The sequence below is a fragment of the Rhinolophus sinicus genome, linkage group LG04, assembly GCF_036562045.2.
Source record: "Rhinolophus sinicus isolate RSC01 linkage group LG04, ASM3656204v1, whole genome shotgun sequence".
NCBI lineage: Eukaryota > Metazoa > Chordata > Mammalia > Chiroptera > Rhinolophidae > Rhinolophus > Rhinolophus sinicus.
Window position 1 is genome coordinate 154,467,950 of NC_133754.1, and position 24,966 is coordinate 154,492,915.

Consider the following 24,966-nt stretch of genomic DNA (forward strand, 5'->3'; position numbering starts at 1 on the left):
AATACTTGTCACTATTGAATATTTGGAGCAGGTCTCCAAGGATGCACTTTTCCATGCCTGTCCTCAAGGAGCTTACCCACTGCAAAAGAGTAATAGTCACACTCAATCCATTTATAATGGCCATGCTAAGGTGTGGTTTTAACAGTATTGCTTTATGTTATACGGTTAAATCCTTTCTCTTTTGCCCGGGTATCCTGACTGTACTGTTGTCCCACCAGGTGGCGCTCATCTGATAATTTCCATGACATTTTCCCTAACAAAGCTTTCTCCCCCCACCTCTTCCTCATTTCTTCCTCTCTCTCTTCCTGGGGAGACATGTGTGGACAGACATTCAGAGACGGTTCTTTTATTTCTAGAGCAAAAGGCTTTCTCCTTGCTCCTCTCCAGGTGTTCATTCAGTATGGACACCTGGTTACCTATTTCAGTCTGCAGCCTCAGGAAGCAGGTGAGACGCCCCAGGGACCTGAGGATTTGTCTAGACTCCATTAGCTCTTGCCTGGTCAATCACCAAAATGCCTCGCGGGCTTTCCTGGCCAATTTCTCTGGATTCCTTAGTCTTGGAGTCTGTCTGTCTGTCTGCCCGTAGGATCCATCTGCCTGGCATAGCCGCTGTCACAAAGTAGTGACTTAGTTATTATAGTCCTTGTGTTCGGGTTGTCAGAAGTTGAATATAACACGATTGTTTAGGGAATATACTTTACTATGTGTTATAACATGGTCAGAATTGGGAGCATGGATCAATAAGATTCAGCACCTCTGAGAAGTAGAGAAATCTGTGGCGCTTTCCAAGAGATCAGTCCGCGGCTGTTTACCAACTCCATGGATGAGGAAGGTGACGACATTGCCTCGGGGTGGGTGGTGGAGGGCAGCTCCACCTTCCTGCAGGGGCTTGTGCACCGCGGGAACTCATCAGTCAGGAGCAGATATTAGACGCTAGGCCAGCTTGCTTTCTGATGTGTGGATTTTATGGCTATACACCTGTAACTATTAAAAATGACCTTCACTATTGAAATTTTTTTTTAATTGGGGAAGGGGAACAGGACTTTATTGGGGAACAGTGTGTACTTCCAGGACTTTTTTCCAGTCAAGTTGTTGTCCTTTCAGCCTTACTTGGGGAGGGCGCAGCTCAGCTCCAGGTCCAGTTGCCATTGCTAGTTGCAGGGGGCGCAGCCCACCATCCCTTGCAGCACTCCAGGAGTTGAACCAGCAACCTTGTGGTTGAGAGCCCACTGGCCCATGTGGGAATCGAACCGGCAGCCTTTGGAGTTAGGAGCATGGAGCTCCAACCGCCTGAGCCACTGGGCCAGCCCTCACTATTGAAATTTTTGTAGGAAAAAATGAATATTATACTACAGTATATGAAACTCAGTTTCCTCTTTGAAATAACTGCTTTTACAATGCAATGTTTAAAAACCTGAGTTTTTTTTAAGAATGCAACTATCCAATTGAATTGCTAGTTTAATACAAGACTTCTCTTTTTATATAACTACTAGGCTTTGTTTTTTTGAGTAGTTTCAGGTTTACAAAAAATTGGTTGAAAAGTACAGGGTTCACACATGCCCACCATCATACACACAGCTCCCCATTACTAACATGGAGTTGCCGTGATACCTTTGTTATAATTGATGAACCAACATGGATACATTATTAATACTTACAGTCCATAGTTTCCATTAGGTTTCAGTCTTTGTGTTATATACTCTGTGAGTGTTGAAAAACGTATAATAACTTGTATATTCACCAATACATACCATACAGAACAGTTTCAGTGCTCTGCTGTGTTTCCCCGAAAATAAGACCAAGCCAGACCATCAGCTCTAATGTGTCTTTTGGAGCAAAAATTAATATAAGACCCGGTCTTATGTTAGATAAGGTCTTTATTTTACTTATAATAAAATAAGGCTGGGTCTTATATTAATTTTTGCTCCAAAAGACGCGTTAGAGCTGATGGTCTGGCTAGGTCTTCTTTTCAGGGGAACAGCGTAATAATCCCCTGGGCTCCACTTTATTTTCCATAAACCTCATTGGGTTACCCTTCTTAAAAGAGCATTCTCATCAAGATTTGCTCTTGCTTAAAACTGGCTGTGGCTTCCCCTGGCCCACAAAGTACAAGCTCATTAACCTAGTATGGGCTCCTCAGAGTCCAGCCGAGGCTGTAACTCCACCTGTATCCCCTACTCCTTCCCTTTCAGGTGGTTCTGCTCCTGCCAGTGTGTTTTCTGACATTGCGCACGCACACCTCTTGCTTTCCCAGTTCCCTGCCTGTTTATGCCCTTCTCGCACCAGGAAGGCCTCTGGTGCCCTTCTCCTCAGGTCTGCAGTGTCTTGTTCAGAGCCCATCTCAGGAGCCATTTCCAGGGCATTCTGTTTCCTCATGGTGCTCATCTGCTTCTCTGAGCCTCCCTGACAGTGTCCCTGTGTCTCTTCAATGGCATTTATCATTTTCCATCTTGTTTAGTTGTACTTGTCTTTTATCTTCCCAGTTGAGCATAGTAGATAAGAGAATACACTCTGGACTTCTAGCGTTTCTTGCTAACCTTTGACCTCAGTCTTCAGTATACACAGACAAGGTCGGACAATTAAGGTCGTGAACTTTCCACCATGCATTTACATGTTGTATGTAACATGGGGATGATAAGTATGGCGTGAAATGCCGAGAGTTGTGTGAGGATTAAATGAGCGAATTCCTGTAGAGTGTTTACAAGATGGCCTGGCCCCTAGGAAGTGCTCTCATAAGCGTTAGCTGTTTACTGCCGCTACTGCCACCTGCCCTTATCCCGATTTCACTTTCCAGTTTGTTACCTATAGTCAACAGCAGTCCAAAAATATTAAATAGAAAATTCCAGAAACAATTCCTAAGTTTTAAATTGCATGCCGTTCTGAGTAGTGTGATGAAATCTTGCGCTGTCGCGCTCTGTCCTGTCCGGATACGAGAACTGTCATAGTATCGTAGTGCTTGTGTTCAAATAACCCTTATTTTACTTAATAATGGCTCCAAAGCACTAAAACGGGGGGTGATGCTGGCAATTGGGATATGCCAAAGGGAAGCCATAGAGAGTGCTTCCTTTGAGTGAAAGGTGTGTGAGTATAGGCAAAAACAGCATATGTAGGGTTCCATACGATCTCCAGTTCCTGGCCCCCACTGGGAACGTGTCCCCTAGGGATAAGGGGACCACTGTATTTTCAGCAGTAGGAATGCATGCCTGTGCTTGCTTGTGGTTGGCTTGGTGGAAACAGCAGCACTTGGCCTAGAGGATGGAATCCCAAAGTGAAGGAGCCAGACTCCCAAAGATGGAATCCCAGAGAAGGGGGACACTGTTCCACTCAGCAACCTAAAGGAGGAAGGACTGATTTCCTTGGTGTTTATTGTAATTCCAACTGTGCCCACTATCTCTGCACCCACAACCATTTCTGCTCTCCTTCCTTTGGTACCTAACTAAAGCCCTGCAGCTGCAGTGCAGGCTGCTTCCCCCACCCACCTGGCGAGGTGCTTAATGAAACTCTAGGCCAGTGTGGAGGCGCTGGCCGGAGTCACCAGCCTTCGCCTGTGTGCCATCCACAATATCAGTGGTGCCTGCACCTGAAACACAAGGCGGCACACACGCAAGGAGAGAAGGAAGACGAGGCTGCGTGGGAGAGTCAGAAACAGTACGATTCCATCCGTCGGAGCTGCCTGGAAAGCTGCCTGGTTTCCTGTTCCGAGCTCTGTGGACAGCCCCCAGCAACTGTACCTGCTCAGGGCCTTCACTGATTGGATGGATGGTGGCTTAGTGATGGCCTTGAGGATGGACAGGCCTGCTGGGCAGGGAGGGGAGGTAACAAGTGGCAGCACAGGATGGAAGCCAGTTTGACCGGTTCATTTCCACCCTTCAGTTTGCGCCCAAGAGACACAACGTGTCCCTGTGCGCTGGTTCTGGAAAAAGGGAGGAAACTCGACAATTCTTTGATCTCCTCTGCATTTAGATTCTCACCTCTATTAGGTTGTACACTCTTAAGGCTATATGTGGGGAGAGGGAGGAGAAAGGACGCTAGGGCCAAGCGTCAGTGGGAACATTGTGGGGAAGGAAAAAGGCACAGAAATAGAGGGAGAAGGCAGGGCTGTTAGTGGAGGCCCCAAGGGAAGGGGGAGATTGTCCAGGCTCAGTCATGACAGCTGGGTCCGGCTTCCTGTGACCTGCTGGAAGGAGATGAGTCTCCCAGCCACCTTCTCATCTCTCAGCTCTGGCCTTTTCTGTCTCTCTCTCCACTGCTCACAAGCCCACACAGGTTTCATTTTCACTTTTCTGTGCTCTTATTATGCCCTTGAGTATATCTATCACTGCACTTACCGTTTGCTTTACAATGATTTATGTGGCCATTTCTTTTGATGAATCTGTGTGCCTGGGGGCAGAGTTTGGGTCCCATTTATCCAGGAGCCCCATGGCCTCAACCGGCACCCAACATATGCTAATGCTTAGTAAGTGTTGAGTAAATGAGTACCTGTGCATTGTGACATACGGACATCCTCAAGGTCACAGAAACGGCTATGTGACACTATTTGTCAGGATTATCTTCCCACATGGGGGTAAATTGGTGGAGGGTAGAGGATGAAAAGATACGTATTTTTAAAAAGTGAACATTAACTAGCTGAATTGTGACTGTAACTTCTCATCAGATAGGTTTTCCCTTTTATAGATATGGACAACGTGCAAAGCAGAAATCAAGGCAGTTAAATAAATAGGAGACAGACCTGCGCTCCCTACATCTGCCCAGATGATTCAGTTGGAAGTGAAGGAGGGGCTGCATGTCCATGCCAGCTCTCCACGTGAGCCACGCCGCCACGCTCTGGACTGCCCTCGGGAGGGTCTTGTGGTAATCATTAAAAACTTTGCCAAGGGGCGGCCGGTTGGCTCAGTTGGTTGGAACGTGGTGCTGATTGCACCAGGGTTGCCAGTTCGGTCCCCACATGGGCCACTGTGGCCTGTGCCCTCCTCCTAAAAAAAAACACACCAAAAAACAGCTTTGCCAAAACAATCATTTTACCAGCATGGAATCTATTGGTGTTATTAGTCAAGTCACTAAGTAACTTCCAGGGTAGCGGGAGCCCCTCGCTCGGCCACCACTGCTTTAGTTAGAACCAGAGGACCCGGAGGGTCCACAAGTCCCTTTTATCCTAATGCCTTTGAACCAGAGTCTTGTCAAATAGGAAGACCCAGTTGGACATCTCAGGGAGACAAAAGGAGGGGAAACGTCTTGGATGACACTTCCTCCTTCGAATGGCCATCTAAGGTGGCACAGGGCCCTGCCTTTCTCAAGAGAGATGTTTTGTTTTGTGGTAAAATACACATAAAGTTTATCATTTTAACTATTTTTAAGTGTACAGGTCAGTGGCTGGGAGTCCCCAAGGTATTTTCAGTATTTCAGAATACCTAAAGGAAAACATAAACAGCACTTAGAATTACAATCGCCAGGCAAACTGTCCTGGCCTTCCAGTTCTGTCATCTCAGGGTGGCAGGGGGGTTATCTCCTGCTGATCAGAAATCCTGACACCATGGAGGGTATTTAGTAAAATACCTCCAAGTGAGGGCACAAATTATCATTTGAAACAACCAGGTTCTTCCAGAAAGAAATACTTTACAACCTTGCTACTCCAAGGTGGTCTGTAGAGCAGCAGAGTGGGCCTCACGTGGGCCTAGGCTGGAGGGACAGAGCCCAGGCCCCACCCCAGACCTCTGGAATCAGGTCTGTTTTAACCAGATCCCCAGTGACTTCTTTACGCCTTAAAGCTTAAGAACTGCTTCAAGAAGAGGAATCTATTGGAGAACAGTAAGAAGGCACTTTACAGTGAACAGCTTGGGAATTACTCATTTATGAAAGTAAAACATGAAGTAACCCACTAAGACTATCAAAGAAATCCGAGAGTTGTAAGCAGGGGGATTATTACTGATACAGAGCCCTTGCATCCAGGAAGGTTGAATTCAACGCCACCATAATGAAAATCCTGAGAATCATAGCCTTCAATGAAGATTTGGCAGGAGAGCCAGCGAGGAAGTTGACATCACACCCCCCACAGTGACTTAACCCCCCCCCACATGGTCTGTGCATCTCAAAGGAGACTGAGCGTAGGGTGGACCTCTAGCCCCGCCACCTCTCCCTCTGAAGTCTGGTGTGCACCCAGGGATTCAGCTGTTACTCTGCAGATTAAGGCAGGTTTCTCTCTACACAGGAATTCTCTTAACACATTGAGTACGGATCACGAGAATCTTCGTTTTTTTCCTGAGCCATGCGTTAAGGACGGATAACGAGAATTCTCGTTTTTACTGTTGACTTTTTACTTTGCACATTTTATTGAATTATTTGTGTTTCGTTAACAACAAAGGAAGCTGCTTTCTGCAGTATCACACCAGGAGGGATTACTAACATCATAGGTGAGTAAATCCTAAAAAATTCCATAGAAAAATAATAAATGACATAGAAGCATTTACGCTTTAAAGAGAAGAGTGCATTTTAAAGCAGTTTCTTTTAAAAACCTGCCGGAACAGAGGGGTATGAGGGATTTAAACCCCGCTGTACGCAAAGTGTTAAGAGCTAATCAGTTAAGAGAATACAGTTCCTCCGTATGATTATATTTGTAGTTCTTTTCCAAATTACTGTGGTCATTTGAAAGAAATACAGCCAACTTCCCCCAGATTTTCATACAGTACAGTAAATCCTGTAATTGTGTGGAAGCTTATTTCGTAGTTTGATAATCCACGAGCAAAAAGGATCAGAAGTACACTGTATCTCAGTTTAACGTTTATGTGCAGTTAACCCATCAAATTTCCCCCAATTCGGAGATTGTTCTGCAGAAGGGAAGCAGGCTCAGAAGTCACCTAACCTGTGCCAGGTCATCTGGCTACAAAATGACAGAACCTGTGGCTCAAATCCAGGTGTAGCTCACCCCAGACCTATACCTTTGCACGCCAGCATCCCGGAACTGCATCAGGCCAGCAAGCTGCATTTCTAATTACTCCAGGTTGATGCCACCTACTTGGCCCAGGTCACGTGGGCTCTGAGGCACAAATGGGACCCTGACAGTTACAGGTTTTGCAGGCTGTGAGAGTCCTTACAGCTGTTAGATGGCATGGGAACGCCAGGTAGCTTAACAGAGGCTTTTGCATTTCCTGATCTCTCAGGCTTCAAAACAGGACAAGAAAGTCTGTTGTTGAAAAGGTGTTTCTTACTAGGTGAAACCTAGGAAGTACTGGAAATCTTAGGGACATCTGATCTGGTAGGGAGTTTTCCAACCCCACTCCACCCTTTCCTCGTTGAGAAATAAAATCACTCCTGTGGGTCGAGACAGAGCAGGGAGACCCGCTAGCAGTGCCGCCGAGCAGCATCTTGCCCCCGTGCTCCCCAAATTCTTCTTGGGGCCTGAGCCATCTAGTTAGCATCTTGATATTGAAGACAGGGCTTCTAATCACGATAATCCATCAGCTCTGCCTCTGCGGGGAGCCCCCTCCACAGCAGCTGTCAGTCTACATGTCACACGGGGGCACTACAAAGTGACCTCTCACAGGACAGCTGGGGTCTGGAGTAGAGCTTGGATGAACAGGACGCAGAACGGACAAAACACAATATGGCTGATGATGGCTGTAGGAGTCATTTTGCCAAAAATCCTTATGATGTGCCTGGTGTTAAATGATTGTCAAAGAAAATAACAGAGTGCCTGTGTTCAGGAACCTTTCCATATTGTGCAAGGGACAAACCAAAACCAAACACCAGTGCAAGTGTTGCTCGTGTGATTAGCGAAGAGCCACAAAATCAAGGTTCTGTGGAGGGTGGTCTGTTAATGGAGTCTTGCTGATTCCACCAAGCCTTCCTCACACTGGCCTCTCCCTCGGGTCCCACTTGAGTTTCCACAGCATTGTCCTCTGAGCAGCCTGGCTCACTGCTACATGCACTCGTTTTGATGACTCCCTTATGGAAACCTGAGTGGCTCCCAATACCTGCATCACCGAGAGAACGCCCCACCATGTTCCAGGCCTGTGCCCCCCCCCCCGCCCCCGCCGTCTGCTGCCCCATGTGTGCCTGACATCCGAGTGTTCACCTTTCAGTCCTTTTGTTCACTTGCTTCCCTCTTCTCCAAATCTCTCATGGCTTTTAAGACTCGGCTCACGTGTCATGACATCTCATCAAATACCTTTTTAGAAGTGCTTTCTTGTCTTGGTTCTCACTGTGACATGCAGTGTGGCCTAACTGCTCCGAATAGGGCCGGGAGCCAGACAGTGCAGGTTGTTACTCTGACCTGGCCACATGCTGTGTTACCTTAGTCAACTATTTTATTCATGCTGCTTTAGTTTCTCATCTATGAAAAAGACAATAGTCAGACCTACCTCAGTGGGTTGTTACGAGTTAATTAGGACAGTTCCTGGCATGGACCAAGTCCGCAGTAAATGTTGGCTATTAGCAATGCTTACCATGTTCTCTTCAGTGGTGTCTCTCTCATTTGTCAACTCTAAGATCTTTGAGGTCAGGGACTGTCTCTGGTCATCTGTAAAATCTCAGGGCAAGTGGAGAGCACATGCTACAAATATGCCTGAAGTGAACAGCTAAGACACTTTCCAGAGATGAACATAAAGCCTGAATGACAGATTTGAGAAAAGCATTCCCGATAGGGATGATGACACATGAGAATGTAAGAAAGAAATCTGTGTGGGAGGCGTGAAAAGCAGCTTGGATGAAATGATGACCCTTATAGTGAAACGGGGAGCAGAAGGCTGAAGAAGGGAGGGATGTGGACTCTGGAGCCAAGAGCAATCGGAAATGGTTCTGTCAAAGGGCCCCATGGAGAATGCAGCAACTGACACACTGGATGCAATGGACTCAGGAGAAAATTCTGGAGCAGGGAGGCTGGTTAGAAAAATACGGCACTTGTAAATAGCTATAACAGCTACTATTCCCAAACCCTTCTTCCTTAAATAGAAAAGGCAATTTTAGAATCACAAAGTGGCCACATCTTTTTTATTGACAACTCAATCTCTACATACATTCATTATTGCACAAATTATAAGTGGATTCACAATTATATTAATACAAACTCATGAGCATAAAGCTACTGCTCTAGGTTTTGGTGTTTTGTACCACACATTTTAGTAAATATGACAAACGTCAAGGAACTCAGCTACTTCATAAAGATCAGCTTTCAAAAACAGCCTGGATGTCATCTCATAAAACAGTATGTCAAACCCAGAAAAATAAAAACTCTAAATGACAAAAGAAGGAACACTGTTAAAGAAAAATTGGTGATAAAAATGTTAGGTTAAAATACTAGGTTTAAAAATTTTGGCAATTGGACTTAGGATCCAGAAAGTATATGCATATTGGGAATTTTAGGAAAAGACCTCTAGGTCTGCTTCATAATTACTATGTTCCAAATGGGTATCTCTGGGTTGCTACAATGTCTTCCCTGCTACTTCCCTGCTTCATAGTTCAGAAGAAACAACATGGTAATTTACATAAATGGGTTTAAAAATAAGATTCTTCTCACTCAAAACAAAAGTATGATCTCCATCAAATTACATAGAAATCTTACTGAAATGTCAACGAGATACAGAAGCCAAACTGCCCATTTACCTTCACTGCCTGCCTCAGAGCACCGGGCTGGTGTGGCACCTGCCTAGAAGGGGAGATGTGGGTAGTCCCCGCTCTGCAGTATGCAGGTGGAAACAAGCGCTTCCGCTTCCCTGGGGTTTTGCTTCCTCAGGTATATAATTGAGGAGGTGGGCTAGATGGCTTATAAGAGACCTTGCAAATAAAAAGATCTAAATCATCTTGAGATCCCACCTTGAGCAAATGTTTCAGATGGCAAAAGAAATGGATGAAAACTGGTGGGTGAAGTATTTCTTACCTTTTGATGCCATCACTCAGAACCATTCTGTACTGTAGTTCAAGGAAATCTTTGTTTGATACTTTCATCTAATGGCTGGTGCTACTAAAGGATAAGCAAATGAGGCATCTAACAATGAAATTTTAGATAAAAATGTATACATAAAAGCCTTTCTATGTTTGGAAAGAAAAACATCAGCCGTTGGGACTTGCTGCCTCTGAATTTTAAGAACCATCAATTTGGCCTGGAGATGCACATTCAAGCCATTCAACAGGTATCTGTGGAGTGCAGCACACCTATGAAGAACGGGTTTCCCGAAATCCTCCCAGGCAGGCACCTTCCATGAAACTGGTTCTAACAGAAAGTACGCAAGAGAATTAAATGCAGGGTAGGATTTTTTTTTTCTTCACAGATCAGAAAATGACCCAAAGAGAGTGGTGGCCTCTCATTTTCTGTCCCCTAAAAATACAAATATCACTTCTTTCTGGAATCTAACACACTGGTTTCATTTTCAAGATGCATCACTTTATTTTCCTCATAAGGCAGCCATGCATTATAAACCTTAAGCACGTGACAGTCATGATTTCATCAGTAAGCCCAGGGCTTCTGCAGGCTTTCTGGAGCTTACAGCCACAGTAGTCCTGAAGGGTCAAATATTAAAGCTTTCTCCACAGCCACAGGTTCCTTTGATGTTTGGGTTATTGAACACAAACTCACTGGATAATTTGTCTTCAACATAGTCCATTTCTGTTCCTAAAAGTGTTAGCTGTGCTTTCTTTTCGATGAACACTCTGACTCCTTGGGGAGAAAAAAACACATGTCATATAAAGCCTACAGTATGCTAACAGAACCTGCTGACTGAAAGCAAAGTGAACTTTAAATAGTAACCCCTCACAAAAATCAAACAGGAAGCTTTTGAATCTGTCTCACTATTTCCTTTAAGGGATTCAGTACTCAGTTACCTGTCTGTCCCCTCTTTCCACACAATAACCTATGTCAAAAACAATTACATTAGGTTAGAAAGTTGTTCACAGGTCAATTTCATGACAATTCTATGTAAAACTAGAATTTGTCTTTCACTATATTTCACCCATTTTTACTATTTGCAACATAAAGAAAATGGATATATTCTCAGTGAGAGTTTTGTCAAGATGGAGTCAATAACGTTTATGAAAACCCTGCAATGACATCTGTATACACATGACACACTACCACACCTAAAGACACACAAAGGACTGTGGTACAGTGGGCTGGTCTAATAAGACCAATCAGTGTAACATAGCAGTTCTGTTCTGCTTATAGGCTGGAAAACTGGTAATAACACAACTCCCTAGTTATTATGTGGGCAGAGGTTGGCATCTCCCTTATAAGAAATCAAGTCATTACAAATATAAACTATACATATTTGTTAGCTCTCCTCTTCAAGACAGAAATTTAAGGTTTAAATTTATGTATTGATTTAAAAAATAAAATTTAACAAGTATCTTTTTGATTAGTAACTTCAATTTAATAAAATGAACCCACATGAGAAACCCATGAAAGCTAGCCAACAGCACACCTCTGATGTACAAAGCCACCACTGCAAAACCCATGTACAGTGACGTTCCCCCAAAGTTGTACCATTATCTATTTTGTTTTAAATAGGCTTTATCAGATTATTGCATAGGGGCAGGAAGTGGGGGCAAAATATAATTAAAAATGGAAAATATTAATTTGGAGATTAAAATTGGAAATACAGAGTCCTCAAAAGCATCAGATGACATTACTTATTTGACATATATATAAAACTGCTACTTCACACAAAAGTAGTTGGTTCATCCTGAACTTTTATCTTAAAACCTTCCTGTACATGGTAACCTTACTATTCTCATTACTATTCATGCTACATAAGGTTAAACATTTTAGGCAAAACAAAGGGCCCAGAAAAAGTTTGTTTAAATCTCACCATCTTGAACAACTTCTTCATCAGAATCTCCTTTTGTTTTCGTATATTCTAGAGTATAAGAAAGGCCATTACAACCCCTGGTTCGGACACCAACTTTCACACCTACCTGAAAAATAATTGTAAATATAAACTTAGTTTTAAAATAGTACAGATTAAACAAACATGTTATAAAAGTCCTAGCTATATTATTCATTTCTTCATAAGCTGAAAGGCAAATATTAGATTCCTGGCTATAAAATATCCCTTTAGGAAGTGTAAATGGAATGGAAAACAAGCATTAAAAAAATTTACCTATTATACAAACATCATTATGACATTAGTGGGGAACAAAAAAGAGTAAAAACTAACTATACACAAAGCAAACAATACAGAGGGAAAAAAGCCCCCAAACTACAGTCACTACCACTCTTGAAAAACAGCTTATATTTTTTTCCTATTTTCTTCCAGCCCTTGTCACACACACATGTAAACATAGTTTTTATTATAGCAGAAAAAATTTTTTCTCTGCCTTTTTTCACTTAAGACATCATCTGTCCATGTAATTTCAAGTAATGCCTACATAATATCCCACTATACCAATGCATGTGTATTATTTAACCTAACCAACTACCACCCTTTTAGGCTGGGAATAACATTTTTAAGGAAAGAGTTTCAATTCAAAAAATAGATCACTGTTTTTTGTTTGTTTGTTTTTAAGGAAAAAGAAAAGTATCTGACAGCAGAGATGACAACCTAAGAAATCGAACTTGCTCACTAACAGTTTTGCCCCGCCATCATGGGCGACGTCCTCAGGAACTTTCCCTATGGTCAGGTTTGCCAAGGCTCATAGGCCTGGCAGTCATGCTGCCTCTGCACAGGGCCTTACTTCCAGGGCAGACCTGTGTGAACATTCTCAGACACCAGAAAGCAGAAGACTGATGCCAACACAGATATAAGACATGAAAAAGTGAGCAAACAGCACTGTTAGACCCTATCTGTTTTTTCATTTACGTATACAGCAAAAGTATCATCATAAAAAGTATTATTTCACCAAGCAGATCCTGAACCTCTGAAAAGCAGCAATGTATGCTTGCTTCAGCAAAACAATCATGAAGTAGGAAGCTACGTGGTGAAGAGCATGAGTCAGTGTTAAGCTTCCTGGGAGTTCTGATGAGCTGAAGCATTCAGAGTAGTGTCTTCTGTCCTTAACCAACAGCAAGGAGACAGAGTATGGTTTTATTTACCTTTAGAGTAAGAACTTATCTAAAGACAAATAAAACCATACTCTGTCTCCTTGCTGTGCGGGAGGGGATTTTACACATTCCATACAATAAACAAACAATAAACTACCTAGCTGAAATTCTGGAGCGCATGTCATAAGTATTTGTTTCACTTAGTTTTTATCTTTGTAAATAGGAAGACTCTAGCAAGCAGAAAGTCCAACTATCGGAATGGATCTAGACACTTACTATATGAAAATACAGCTTTAGTAACTGGAGTTGCAAAAGGGGTTGCTTGTGCTATAAATGACACCTGATGAAGTGTTTGCTCAATCCTTTTCATGTCAATCCTTTTCATCCCTCAAATCTACGAAGCTAAATTCTTGTTTCATTTGGTTAATTTATACTCCAGTCATGACATACTTCAGCATTTAATAATTCTTAGGACAGTGCTAGAATTCCCATTACATTATAATGCAGGTTATACAACGGAACCTAAAACCATTCTGTAGTCTAATCACTAAACGTTAATAGTCTTGGAAGTAATTTACAGTATTCCTTAGGCAATTAATGCACTAAGATGAATGAAAACAACCCAAAAGACCTTATGGGGGATTGGTTAAATAAATCAAGCTTGTTTAATGCAATATGCTATTATATGCAGCCATGAAAAAGAATGAGGTGGATCTTTATGTAATGATATGAAAAGATCTTCAAGCTGTTTTATTAGGGGCAAAAAGCAAAGCATAACTACAACATGTGCTGTATGCTCTCAGATAAGTAGGAAAAGAGATACACGCACAACTGTAACAAGTATAGTTGAGGCTAGTGGTTCCCCTCAGGGAAATGTTTTTGGTTGTCACAACTGAGGCACAAAGCACTGCCACTGGCAGAGGCCAGAGAGGACACTAAATATCCTGCAATCCACTCCCAGCCAAGAATTATCCAGCCCTCAACAGTGCTGATGCCGAGAAACCCTGGTCTAGGTAAATATGTACAGATTATTCTGGAAGGACACTAAGAAGTTGCCTCTTGAAAGGGAAAATGATGACTAAGTGTCTGGAATGAGAGAGTGACTTCCTTTCATTGAGTGCCCTGTTGTACTATTTGAATTTAAAATCATGAGCATATTTTACTTTTTAAATAAAAACCCCTAATTAATGAACTCATAATGCTTATCACAAGATAAATTCATTGTGAGAATAAAACTTCATTTTTAAACTAAACATTTGATTTCACTTACATGTTCAGGCTTATCTTTAAGAAGTTGTTTTATCTTGTTTACTGCTGAAGGTGTCTGAAAAAGAAAATGTTATTTTTTAGCTACAAAATTTGCATGCTTGGGCCCAGCCCAGTGGCTCAGGCAGTTAGAGCTCCATGCTCCTAACGCTGAAGGCTGCTGGTTCGATTCCCACATGGGCCAGTGGGCTCTCAACCACAAGGTTGTCAGTTCGACTCCCGCAAGGGATGGTGGGCTGCGACCCCTGCAACTAGAAACGGCAACTGGACCTGGAGCTGAGCTGCACACTCCACAACTAAGACGGAAAGGACAACAACTTGAAGCTGAACGGCACCCTCCACAACTAAGATTGAAGGGACAACAACTTGACTTGGAAAAAGTCTTGGAAGTACACACTGTTCCCCAATAAAGTCCTGTTTCCCTTCCCCAATTAAACAACAACAAAAATAAATAGCGTTCTTCAAACCTTATTACTTCCTAGTCTTTAAGACTACTCAAATTTATCTTTACCAAATTTATGTAATGAATTTATGTTCAATTCTCACTAGAGTACCTTGTGGATTTTATATACAAACATATGAACTCTACTCAATTAAAAGCATTCTCTATATTTTAAAAATATCTCCTAGCAACATCCTTTCATCTTGCTGCCCACAGTGAAGATCAGCTCCCTGTCACGATCTCCAGGGCACTACCTACTCACATCACAATTGTTGTATTTTGGGCAGCATCTCCTGTGCTCCTGCTGTAAGCCCGCCACAAGCACACTGCCTGACATAAGGCGCTCAGCAGCCAATGAATGAATCGAGTACCTCCTTGGGAAAGCCAACCGTCAGGCATGCTTTCCTGTTATTAACTCCACTGCTCTGCTTGCTTACCCAAGATCTACTTCAAATCCATCAAAATGCACACCTAGAGGAAAGGGCTCACCAGCATCAAATAACCCGGAGTGTGCTGCTCGTACCAGTCCTACCAAATGTTCAGATTCTATAAAGTTGGCTTAAATCAGTATTTCAGGGTATGGAAGCTAGTCCGTAATAAAAACAAAACCAGGGAGGAATTTTTCAGGAGAAATGCTGTTTAACCTAGCCGTTGTCCTCAAAATAAACGTCACAACATATCACACGTGTATATGTCAGTATCACCCACCCCATTTTCTTGAGACAGGTGCTGTTAGGGACAAAGTCTGTTCCAGGGCATTCCTGGTCCACCTCCTAGCTGTGCCCCCAGCCTGTTACTTGGCTTCAATGTCCCTCCTCCTCAGGGCATTAACCAAATGAATTCAGGAAGAGCATTCTGAACAGTGCCAGGCACAAAGAGCTCAACATAAGCCAGCTATTGTTACGATGAGTGTATCGTGACAAACAAAGAGATCACGTCCTTCCTACTTTCTGCTTTATTAGCTCCTCTGGCTGGCAGTACTGTGCTGGTCCTCCAGTTTTTATCTCCAAGTGATTTTCTAAGTGATCTAATTTGGTTTTACAAAATATTTTCTTCTTTTCTCAACTCTTAGTAGAAAACACAGGAATCCAGGCCATCCCGGTCACTCAAGTGGTTGGAGCGGCAAGGTCGCCAGTTCGAATGCCACAGGGGCCAGTGAGCTGCGCCCTTGACAGCTAAGATTGTGAACAACAGCTCTCTCTGGAGCTGGGCTGCCGTGAGCAGCCGGAGGTCGGCGTGGGCTGCTGTGTGCTGCCACCAGCTACCGTGTGCTGCCATGAGTGGCCGGTGGCCAGTGTGAGTGGCCGGCGAGAGCTGCCCTGAGCTGCTGACCGACTGTCTCAGCCGGGTGGAGCTCAAGGTTCACAATACCAGCATGGGCCAGGGAGCTGTGTCCTACACAACTAGGCTGAGAAACAACGGCTTGAACCGGAGTGGGGGGCAGGGGGGTGGAAAGAAGGGGAAAACAAAAAAAAGAAAGAAAACAGGAACCCTGACATGTCTTAATTTTCCCATGTCGGGCAAAAACCAAAACACACTGTTGCAAGGAGTGTTACTAACGATGGATAAACCAGTTGAGCACTCATTTAAGAGGAAAGATACAGTTCTTTTAACTTTCCAAGTGATGGATCTGATTTTCAGAACAAGTCAGAATGACTAAACATTTGAGACTAAAAGAAAACTTCTGGCTATAAAATGTACTTTTTGTATCTCAGCACCAGGCAGAAAGCTAAGGTGCCTACTTTGTTCTACGTCTATTTGCATACTCTGGCAACTTTCTACTTAAGTAAAATCAATCTGGGAAATAGTATAAAAACTTCAACTAAACATGCTGCAAGTCTAGCAGCCTTCTCATTTCAATGCATTCCCTCAAACAATTAAGAAACCACTCATAGTTTTCTAAGAAATTTATGCATAATTAATGACTAAATCACCTGAGATTTGGCCCGTGATTTGAAACTTAAGAGATTCCTGAAACTCAATGTAATGATGGTTTTTAATCTACTCATATGTATTATCATAGAACAAGACATTCTTTCAAATGAAAAGAACATCTTTGAGTGAGATATTTCAGCCTTTAAAAAAAAAGAAAATTCCAGTCTGTTTTTGGGGTTAAAATTATGAGAAAAGGCACTATAGACGCTGCATTTTAAAAAACTATTTCATAGCAACATACTTTTATCCAATGCTATATGGTTTCTATTCCTTGTAGTAGAAACTTTTCATCCTCACTACTGTGTTTCCTTAAGTAATTCCCCAATTTTCCCTTTTTTAAAAAAATATAAAATTGGGCCAGCCCGGTGGCTCAGGAGGTTAGAGCTCCATGCTCCTAACTCCAAAGGCTGCCGGTTCAATTCCCACATGGGCCAGTTGGCTCTCAACCACAAGGTTGCTGGTTCAACTCCTCGAGTCCCGCAAGGGATGGTGGGCTCTGCCCCCGGCAACTAAAATTGAACACGGCACCTTGAGCTGAGCTGCCTCCGGATGGCTCAGTTGGTTGGAGCGCACCCTCTCAACCACAAGGTTGTCAGTTCGACTCCCGCAAGGGATGGTGGGCTGTGCCCCCTGCAACTAAGATTGAACACAGCATCTTGAGCTGAGCTGCACCCTCCACAACTAAGACTGAAAGTACAACAACTTGAAGCTGAACGGCACCCTCCACAACTAAGATTGAAAGGACAACGACTTGACTTGGAAAAAAGTCCTGGAAGTAACACTGTTCCCCAATAAAGTCCTGTTAAAAAAATAAAAATAAATAAAAATAGAATTAAAACCCAAAGTTAACTCCATGATTATGTAAACTAAACACATGCTAACAATTACAACCTATTTCATTATAAATCTGGCATTTTAAGGTTTAAAAGATGGTAGGGAAATAGCACCCAATGACCAAATTACAGTCTATTTTAACGCACTGTCTGACAGGTATGGCTGGCATTATGATGCTGTTTCCCTTTTGGCTTTTCCTATTCCTGTGTGTGTGTAATAATAGTATATATAAATAATTCTGTAGCCTAAGTTTTTAAAGCTTAACATGCTTCTCATTTGAGACATAGTAATAAACACATTCACCACTGAGTAACTTCTAGGTTCTTAATGGTTTGTATGCCCATCTTTTTATTCTTATAGTTCTGTGAGTTAGGTATTAAAGGTTAAATAATTTGCACAGAGCTAGTAAGTCAAAGAATGAAGAGTTATGTTCCCAAAATTTTTTAAAAAATCATTTACAATGATTAATACTTTACTAACACCATCTATGCTAATTTACTAACCAATCTCTGATTGTTAAGACAGTCAGGTGACTTCCATTTGTTTCATGTGTAATACCCTTTCAATTGCCTACATATACATGTCTTACTGCTTGGTCACTGTTCCAAAGGCTAGTCCTTCCAGGAACTAACAGCTCCCAATTAAGCCCCAGTGTGTATTTAACATCTATTATTTCCCAGACCTTCTCAGTAAGGTGCCACTAGAAAGTTAAGCCCTAAGGCACCCACTGCGCAGGATGAATTAACTAGTTAGTGTCCTGTACATCAAGAATGATGCTGGCTGGCTATGTACCATCATTCTCTCACAGTGTTGGCTGAGTTTTATGCAAGGCTGTGGGTATCCCTAATCCTAAATTAAGCTTCCACTAATTCTGATTTGTACAAACAGGAAATAAAGGCCTCTACCATCAGGGGAGTGTTAACTCTTTGGGTACTTTAATCATATTTTACTCTGGCTCCTACAAGTTCAACTCCATTTGTCAGTTCCTGGGTATGTAGGGAAGTAGGGGGAGGGGCCTCATCCCCTTAGATGTTCTCTGCAGGTGTTCAAGGGTTCTCACTTTGATGTGGTGGGTTGAAGTATTAAAGCATTTAATCAAGGAACCAACTCTGGTTTGCATAGTAAGTGTCATGGGCAGCCTGTTGCCAGTCTTTTAAGTCTTTTTCTCCAGCAAATCACCAATCCTCTCCTGGACTAACATCACTTAATGGAGATAGTTGGTGCTGACAACATGGAACCATGTTTTCATTTCATCGGTTCCTTTTCCTTGCCTTCTCACTGGTAGACCCCACAGCTACAGCACTTCTCAGAGGTTGCAACATGTCAAATTCTTGATGCCAAAATTTATATCTAGTTAACATTTATCTCTTCTTCCCAATTTTTATCGAGTTCTCTCTCATTTCATGTGCTCTCATCTGTCACCACTCTCTACCCTTTGATAACTCCACTACTTTTGTACTTCACAGAACATGCTGGAGTTAAAAATGTTTGCAGAAACATTTGAAAACTAAACACAAACAGCAATACATGCGTGCCACGTGTTTTAAGACTAGGAACCATATACTAGGATTAAAATGATTGCAAGTCCTTACACTGTTGTGGAAAGCAGCACTGATGTGCTTTTCCTCTGGCACCAGCTTCTATGAAGATCAGAGAAAAGAACTCCTAATGTCAGCCAGACAGTTAAGTGGAAGTTCAGATAACTGTCCTGCAACTTAATCAGAACAGTTTATCAAAGTCAACACAGAGCCCTTGTGAACTGAGAACTGATCACAATAAAGCAATGCGGGTAGAACTGACCTGGTAAGTGGTAAAATCTAATAAAGCGTAAGGAGTAAGCATGGGAGAGAGCCCCAGTCTGAGAATGTGGGCTGTATCACGCTTAGTTATTCCTAGCAGTGGCAAAGGCCTGGCCCATGACTGTCCATGGGGGGTGGAAACTGTGTAATATTTATTTCTCATCCAGAAACACAGGTCTTAAATGTTTGCAGAATGCAGAGGAAGGGGGTGACTCAGAAATTTTGAAGTAACAGGTTACATGCCAAATGGTAGAGATAGAAAAGGCAAAAAAGTGTCTCCGCACTTCCTGTCTCTACCATTACTAGTGGTACAATTCTTTTGAATGCTAAGTAGTTTTTACGGCGATTGAAAGGAGACGCAAACTATGAATTATACTCTCTAGTTCTTGTGATCTCAAGACTTTAGAAAATTCGAAGAATCGATGGTGTATCTTTCAAACATGAAAACAGGCTCGGTGATACTGAAAAAATATAGAATACAGTACCCTATATAATCAGGATAACCTTATGGGCCTAAAACCTCAATCTATTGTAAAAATGAATTCTAAACACCTGATCACAACTTTCTTCTATTTTGCTACAACTAATTTTTTGGCAAAGGACCTTCTTATGGTATTACATTGAGTGGAATCGATGATTCAATCATTTTGCCAGTCTCTAGATGATGTTTGTGAAGTCTTAACCAAGAAGGGATAGGTGTGAAAATTTTAAACTGCTCATAAGCTTTCAAAACTGCAAATACAAGTAGGTGTTTAATGGATACAGGGTTTTCTTTTGTGATGAAATGTTTTAGAACTAAATAGAGGTGATGGTTGCACAACATTAATGTACTACATGTCACTGAATTGAACACTTTAAAATGGTTAATTTTACGTGAGGTTTCCCTCCGTTAAAAAAAACACAAAAAACTGCATGGTACCTTGGGGATCCAGTATGCGCGGCAAATGCTTTAAGAATCTGCGTATGTACTCTGGTGCCCTTTGACTGTGTTAGACTTTTCACCCAGAAAACGCTGTAAACAAACTCGGTAGAAATCTTTATCCTTTGTTCTCTGTGCCTAAGATTTCCCGAGGCACAAAGGGTGTTTTAAAAAGCCTCCTCCACCCCCAGCACCAGGAAGTAACCCTTGATGCGCAGAAGCTTGATCTCAGCAAGGGGGTGGGCTCTGTGGGGGCCGTGCTCTCACTGCCAATCACCGCACTTCACTGTGGGCCTTCGGCGATCTGCCGTCCTCCCCAGGCACCTCAAGGGAAGGTATCCTGGTTTACTCACTCAGTCTCCCAAGCGCATGCCACATCTGACCTCTAAACAACCTCCGGCTTCAAGCACTGCAGCCACGAAGACCCCGAGAGGGTGTCCTGGGCTCTTCAGGACGCCGCGGACCGCCGGGGGTCGCGCACGTACACCGTCCCCTCCCCAGCACGCGGCGGCGCGCGGCCTGATGGGAAACGTAGTCCTCCGAGCGCCCGCTACCGCAAAGCAGCCCCTCCCGGATTTGTTTATCTTCCCATCCCGCGGTGGGGGATGGGCGGCGGCTGCGGAGCGGGCCCAGGCCGTCGCTCGGCCGTGCCGCGCGCTGCAGCCGTAACCGCCCCTTGCGGGACGGAGGTGAACCAATGTCACGGGTCCGGCCGCACTCCCCGGCCACTCACCAGGGTGAGGGCGGCCCGGGTGGGCTGCAGCTTCCTCTTGCTCACAGCCCGGACAGTGGCCCGGACTAACGAAGCCGACATCCTCACCGTCCAGGCGCCCGGGTACCTCGGGCCGGAGCTGGGCTGCCTCAACCTCTCTCCATGGACACCGCGGGCGCATTGACGCCACAAGCTCCGGCGCAAGGCTCCCCAGGCTCCGCCCCGCGCGGGTCCGCCCCGCTTCCACCATTGGGCGGGCTTCATGAGTGACGGGCGGAGGGCGGGGCGTGGTGACGCGGAGTCGCTGGGGCCCAGGAAGGTCACCACCACTAGGGCGATCTCAGCGCGTTGTCGGGAGCGGGGCTGGAGCGCGCAGAATGACCTCCGACATCTGGACTCCGGAGGCAACTCCGTCGCTCCGGGATCTGACTGCTGGACAAGGTGTGGCGCCACCGCTTAAGAACGCTGAGGAGTCACCCCATCTCGGGAGCTGGAGCTCTCAAAGGCAGGATGGTTCCAAGGCCTGGACAGCTGCAGACATTTCAGTTTTTTTTGGTCCAGCTGGCAGTTCTTAAGAACGTAGAGTTACTGCGGAGTCATACAATAAATAAAGAGCCCCCAACAAGCGTGCTGTACTGCCTGGGATGTTGAAGGATGGTGTTAATGCAATTTTCGCTTTAGGTACTGATTTTGGAACTCATCCCCACTCTAAGATGTGACTGGGCAGCTCTGTGAAAAATCATTTCTAGCGAGACCCAATCACTAAACTTGATCGAACTGTTGTTGGTTAGACCTTGTCGTGGCTCCGCCTTTTAATCCTGCCTGTTAATTTACCATATATTCCTGAGCACCAGACACTGTACCTTACCTGAACATACACAGGAAACCTGATAAACGGAGGGTCCAGGGAAGAATTAGAGATCATGTTAGGACAGAAATGCAGCAGGGTTAGCAGATGGGAGAACATCAGGATAGGCAGCATTTCTCGCGGAAGTGCTAGAGGTAAAGGGAAAAAGGAGGTTCCGTGGAGTAGTGCTGGGGAAGATAGGTTCTTGCTCAGTGTTTTGATGTGGGAAGAACTAATCAGTGCTGTGTGTTTTAGAGCTCAGTTTATCTTTAATCTCCTAGAGCCTACAGGATTGGATAATTCAAAATTCCATTAAGTAGTTCAGCCTCCCTGCTAGGGAAATGCAACTGCATCGACAATAAAAAGATGGTTATTTCGCCCCCCCCCTAAATCCCAAAGCACATAGAAGAAACTGGAACTAAGAAGCAGTAGTGGGGTCGGCTGGTCACTTGGCTTCATCTGATAAATTGGATGATTAGGGACAAGGTAATTTATTTCTGATGTCTTTCCTCCTCCAGATATTGTGAAGATTAAATGAAAAGCCCTTAGAAGAGTGCAAGGCACACGACAGCACTCAATAAACATTGCTAATTATTAATGGATATCTAAAGATGCCATATGACATTACCAGTGGTGGATACATGCCATTATACATTTGTCTAAACCCACAGAATGTACCACACCAAGTATGAGTCCTAAACTATGGACTTTGGGTGATAATAGTGTGTCCCTGTTGCTTCATGGATTATATATAACAAATGTCCCACCCTGGTGCAGCATGTGGATAGTGGGGGAGGTTGGCTTGTGGAGGAATATGGGAACTCTGTACTTTCCGCTCAATTTTGCTGTAAACCCAAAACTGCTCTAAAAAATAGTTAATAAAAATGGGGAAAATGCCATTATCATTTTATCAATTATTGAAGTATTATACAGGTCGTGTAGCACTTGACAGCTTTCAAGAGAACCCTGAGCACTTGCAGTAGCCTCACAACTTTGAGCTGTAGGAAAGACGTGTTGGCTTTTTTACAAACGATGCTTAAGGCGGTTTAGTATAGTACATTCGACACTTAAAAATTTAGTTCTTTTTCTTAGTTCAGGATCCTGTGTATGTTTAAAAACCATCTTTCCTTTATTTAATACACACTATTGTTCTTAACTTGGGTTAGTTGTTTTGCATGTAACTGCTAGGTCACAAAATCTACTTGTCAGTGGATCACTGATACCTAATGTTATTTGAAACTGGTGCAGATCCCTTCAATTGGTGTGTCATTAGAAGAGTTTTCATGACTATGTAAGAAATATGTGTGCTCCTTTATCTCAGAGCAGCAGCCGTCCTGCGGTGTTAAAATGAGAAGGGTTTGCGAACTGTTGGGAGTTTTGCAAGCTGTAAACACTTTTGGATTTCCACTAACAGGTTCAAAACTTTCAATGGGGAAATATTCAGTACTGCACTTCAGGATTTAGTTGCAGGTTTCCAGCCATTTTAAAAAGTCTCTTCTAGTAAGACCTCACTTGATCCTCATTACTCTGTGGAAGGACAGATATGATTTCCATTTCATAGGCAAGGAAACGGAACTGCCAAGAAGTTAGGGGACAGTGCTACACTCAGATGGAAAACTGGCAAAGCCAGACTCCAGTGAAGTCTAGAATTCCACATTGAAGCTTGCTAAATTCTTGACTGCTGTCCAAACACACCTGCTTTCAAAGAAAAAAGCAGAGCACATCTTTACGGTTCTATGGGTGTTTGTTAAATTCTGTATTTGCTTTTCAACTTTTTGTCTGTAACACTATGAATGCTATTGACCAATCTACCCACAATTTTTTCCACTAAGATCCACATTGTTGATACTCTACACACTGAGCAAGAGATTAAAAAGTATTGATTGGGACTATACAAAATGGATTTCATATTTTTGTTTGTTTTTGAGAGGAAAGGAGAATCCCAGTAGCGGTGCATTTGTGGAGCTTGTTATGAGCCAGCCAGCTGCATTTGAAAGATAGCTATGCCCTGCAAACAAGACATGTCATGGAGCAGATATGTCTGTCACCCCGCTGGGGCGCGAAGAAGGGGCTGTGACCAGCATCCAAATAAAGGGAGCAAACAACCAAGGGCAGTCAATTTTTCAGGTCTACTGGTAAATACTGGTCACTGTCCCATTGATCCAGTGGAGGGATCAAAAGAAAAAAAAAAAAAAGCCCTATACACTGGGTAGAATCTACTATAGGAATCAGAATAGAATGCAGGGAAATTTTGAACATCCTTAAAAAGGCGTAAGAAAACATGCTTTTTATGAAAAGATAAAAATAAACTAAAAGAATTAGAGGAAAAGGTGGGTAAGGTTAAGTTCAAGAAAATTAGAATTGAAATGACAAAATTCATGTTAGAAACAGAAAACAGCAGAATGACACTAAAAATCAAGCCAGTCATGTGAAGATTAAACTTGAGAAGTTTTCCTCGCATGAAAGAAAAAGATGATAGAAAAATATTAAGACAAAAGTATTTTTGAGAAAAAAATTAATATACTTTCTCAAATTGAAAACTTGGGTGGGGAGATAATTGGATTCAATTTTGTTTCACACACAAGTTACTGACACAAACGTTACAGGGATAAACAGAAGCATCCAAGCAGAAAAATACAACCTACAAGGGGACAAAAATTAGGCTGGCCTCGGATGTCTGCTATGACAGAAGACAACAGCATCAACATGCTTCCCAAGTATGACAAGAATTGTATGCCTGTTCAAGTTGACTTTCATTTCCGAAGGCAAGAGAACTCAGAAGAGCAGCAGCTGAGGAAAGTAGGGCAGAATTTCAGCCTTGGTTTCATAATTCACTTAATCCACGAGTTTGTGTTCATTCAATGAGAATAAGGAATGATCACTAATTCTACCATAACTTCCAATTCTAAAGTAAATTTTGGTATGATTCTTCTATAGCTGCAATGTCCTCAAGTAATTTGTTTAAAAGAAGGGCACACAGGTGTGTAATTTTTGAGTCCTCTTCTATCTGGGAATGCTTGTTCAGTCAGCACCTTCTGCATCCCTCTCTAGGAGCTCATCACCCAAAGTCTGTGCCTCTTACTTGCACATCCCCAGCTTGGCACACGGTGGGTGTCAATGAGCACCAGGCTGCATGAGTTCAAGCTAAGGGAGCACGGGATGAAGAGGAGTGGACCTGTACTGCCCTTTTCCTTGACCGAGTTTCCTCATGAAATTTAGGATTCTCACTAGAAAGCGTGTGGCTAAAA

General features: G+C 43.2%; 2 protein-coding genes across 2 annotated transcripts in view; one reads left to right on the forward strand and one right to left on the reverse strand.

Moving 5' to 3' along the window:
- Positions 1–12,828, forward strand: part of LOC141571265 (uncharacterized) — a 32,594-nt gene extending 19,766 nt beyond the window's left edge. The window contains exon 5 of the mRNA XM_074331525.1: positions 12,490–12,828. The gene's annotated coding sequence lies outside the window, so the exon portion shown is untranslated. The remainder of the gene's footprint in view (positions 1–12,489) is intronic.
- On the reverse strand, positions 8,966–21,515 carry ISCA1 (iron-sulfur cluster assembly 1). Its single transcript, XM_019750099.2, has 4 exons — positions 20,893–21,515; positions 14,235–14,288; positions 11,793–11,898; positions 8,966–10,645 (listed from the first exon to the last, which is right to left on the reverse strand). Exons 1-4 carry the CDS (start codon positions 21,133–21,135, stop codon positions 10,497–10,499), a joined length of 552 nt encoding a protein of 183 aa, XP_019605658.2. The 5' UTR covers positions 21,136–21,515; the 3' UTR covers positions 8,966–10,496.
- Between the last annotated feature and the right edge of the window lie 3,451 nt (positions 21,516–24,966).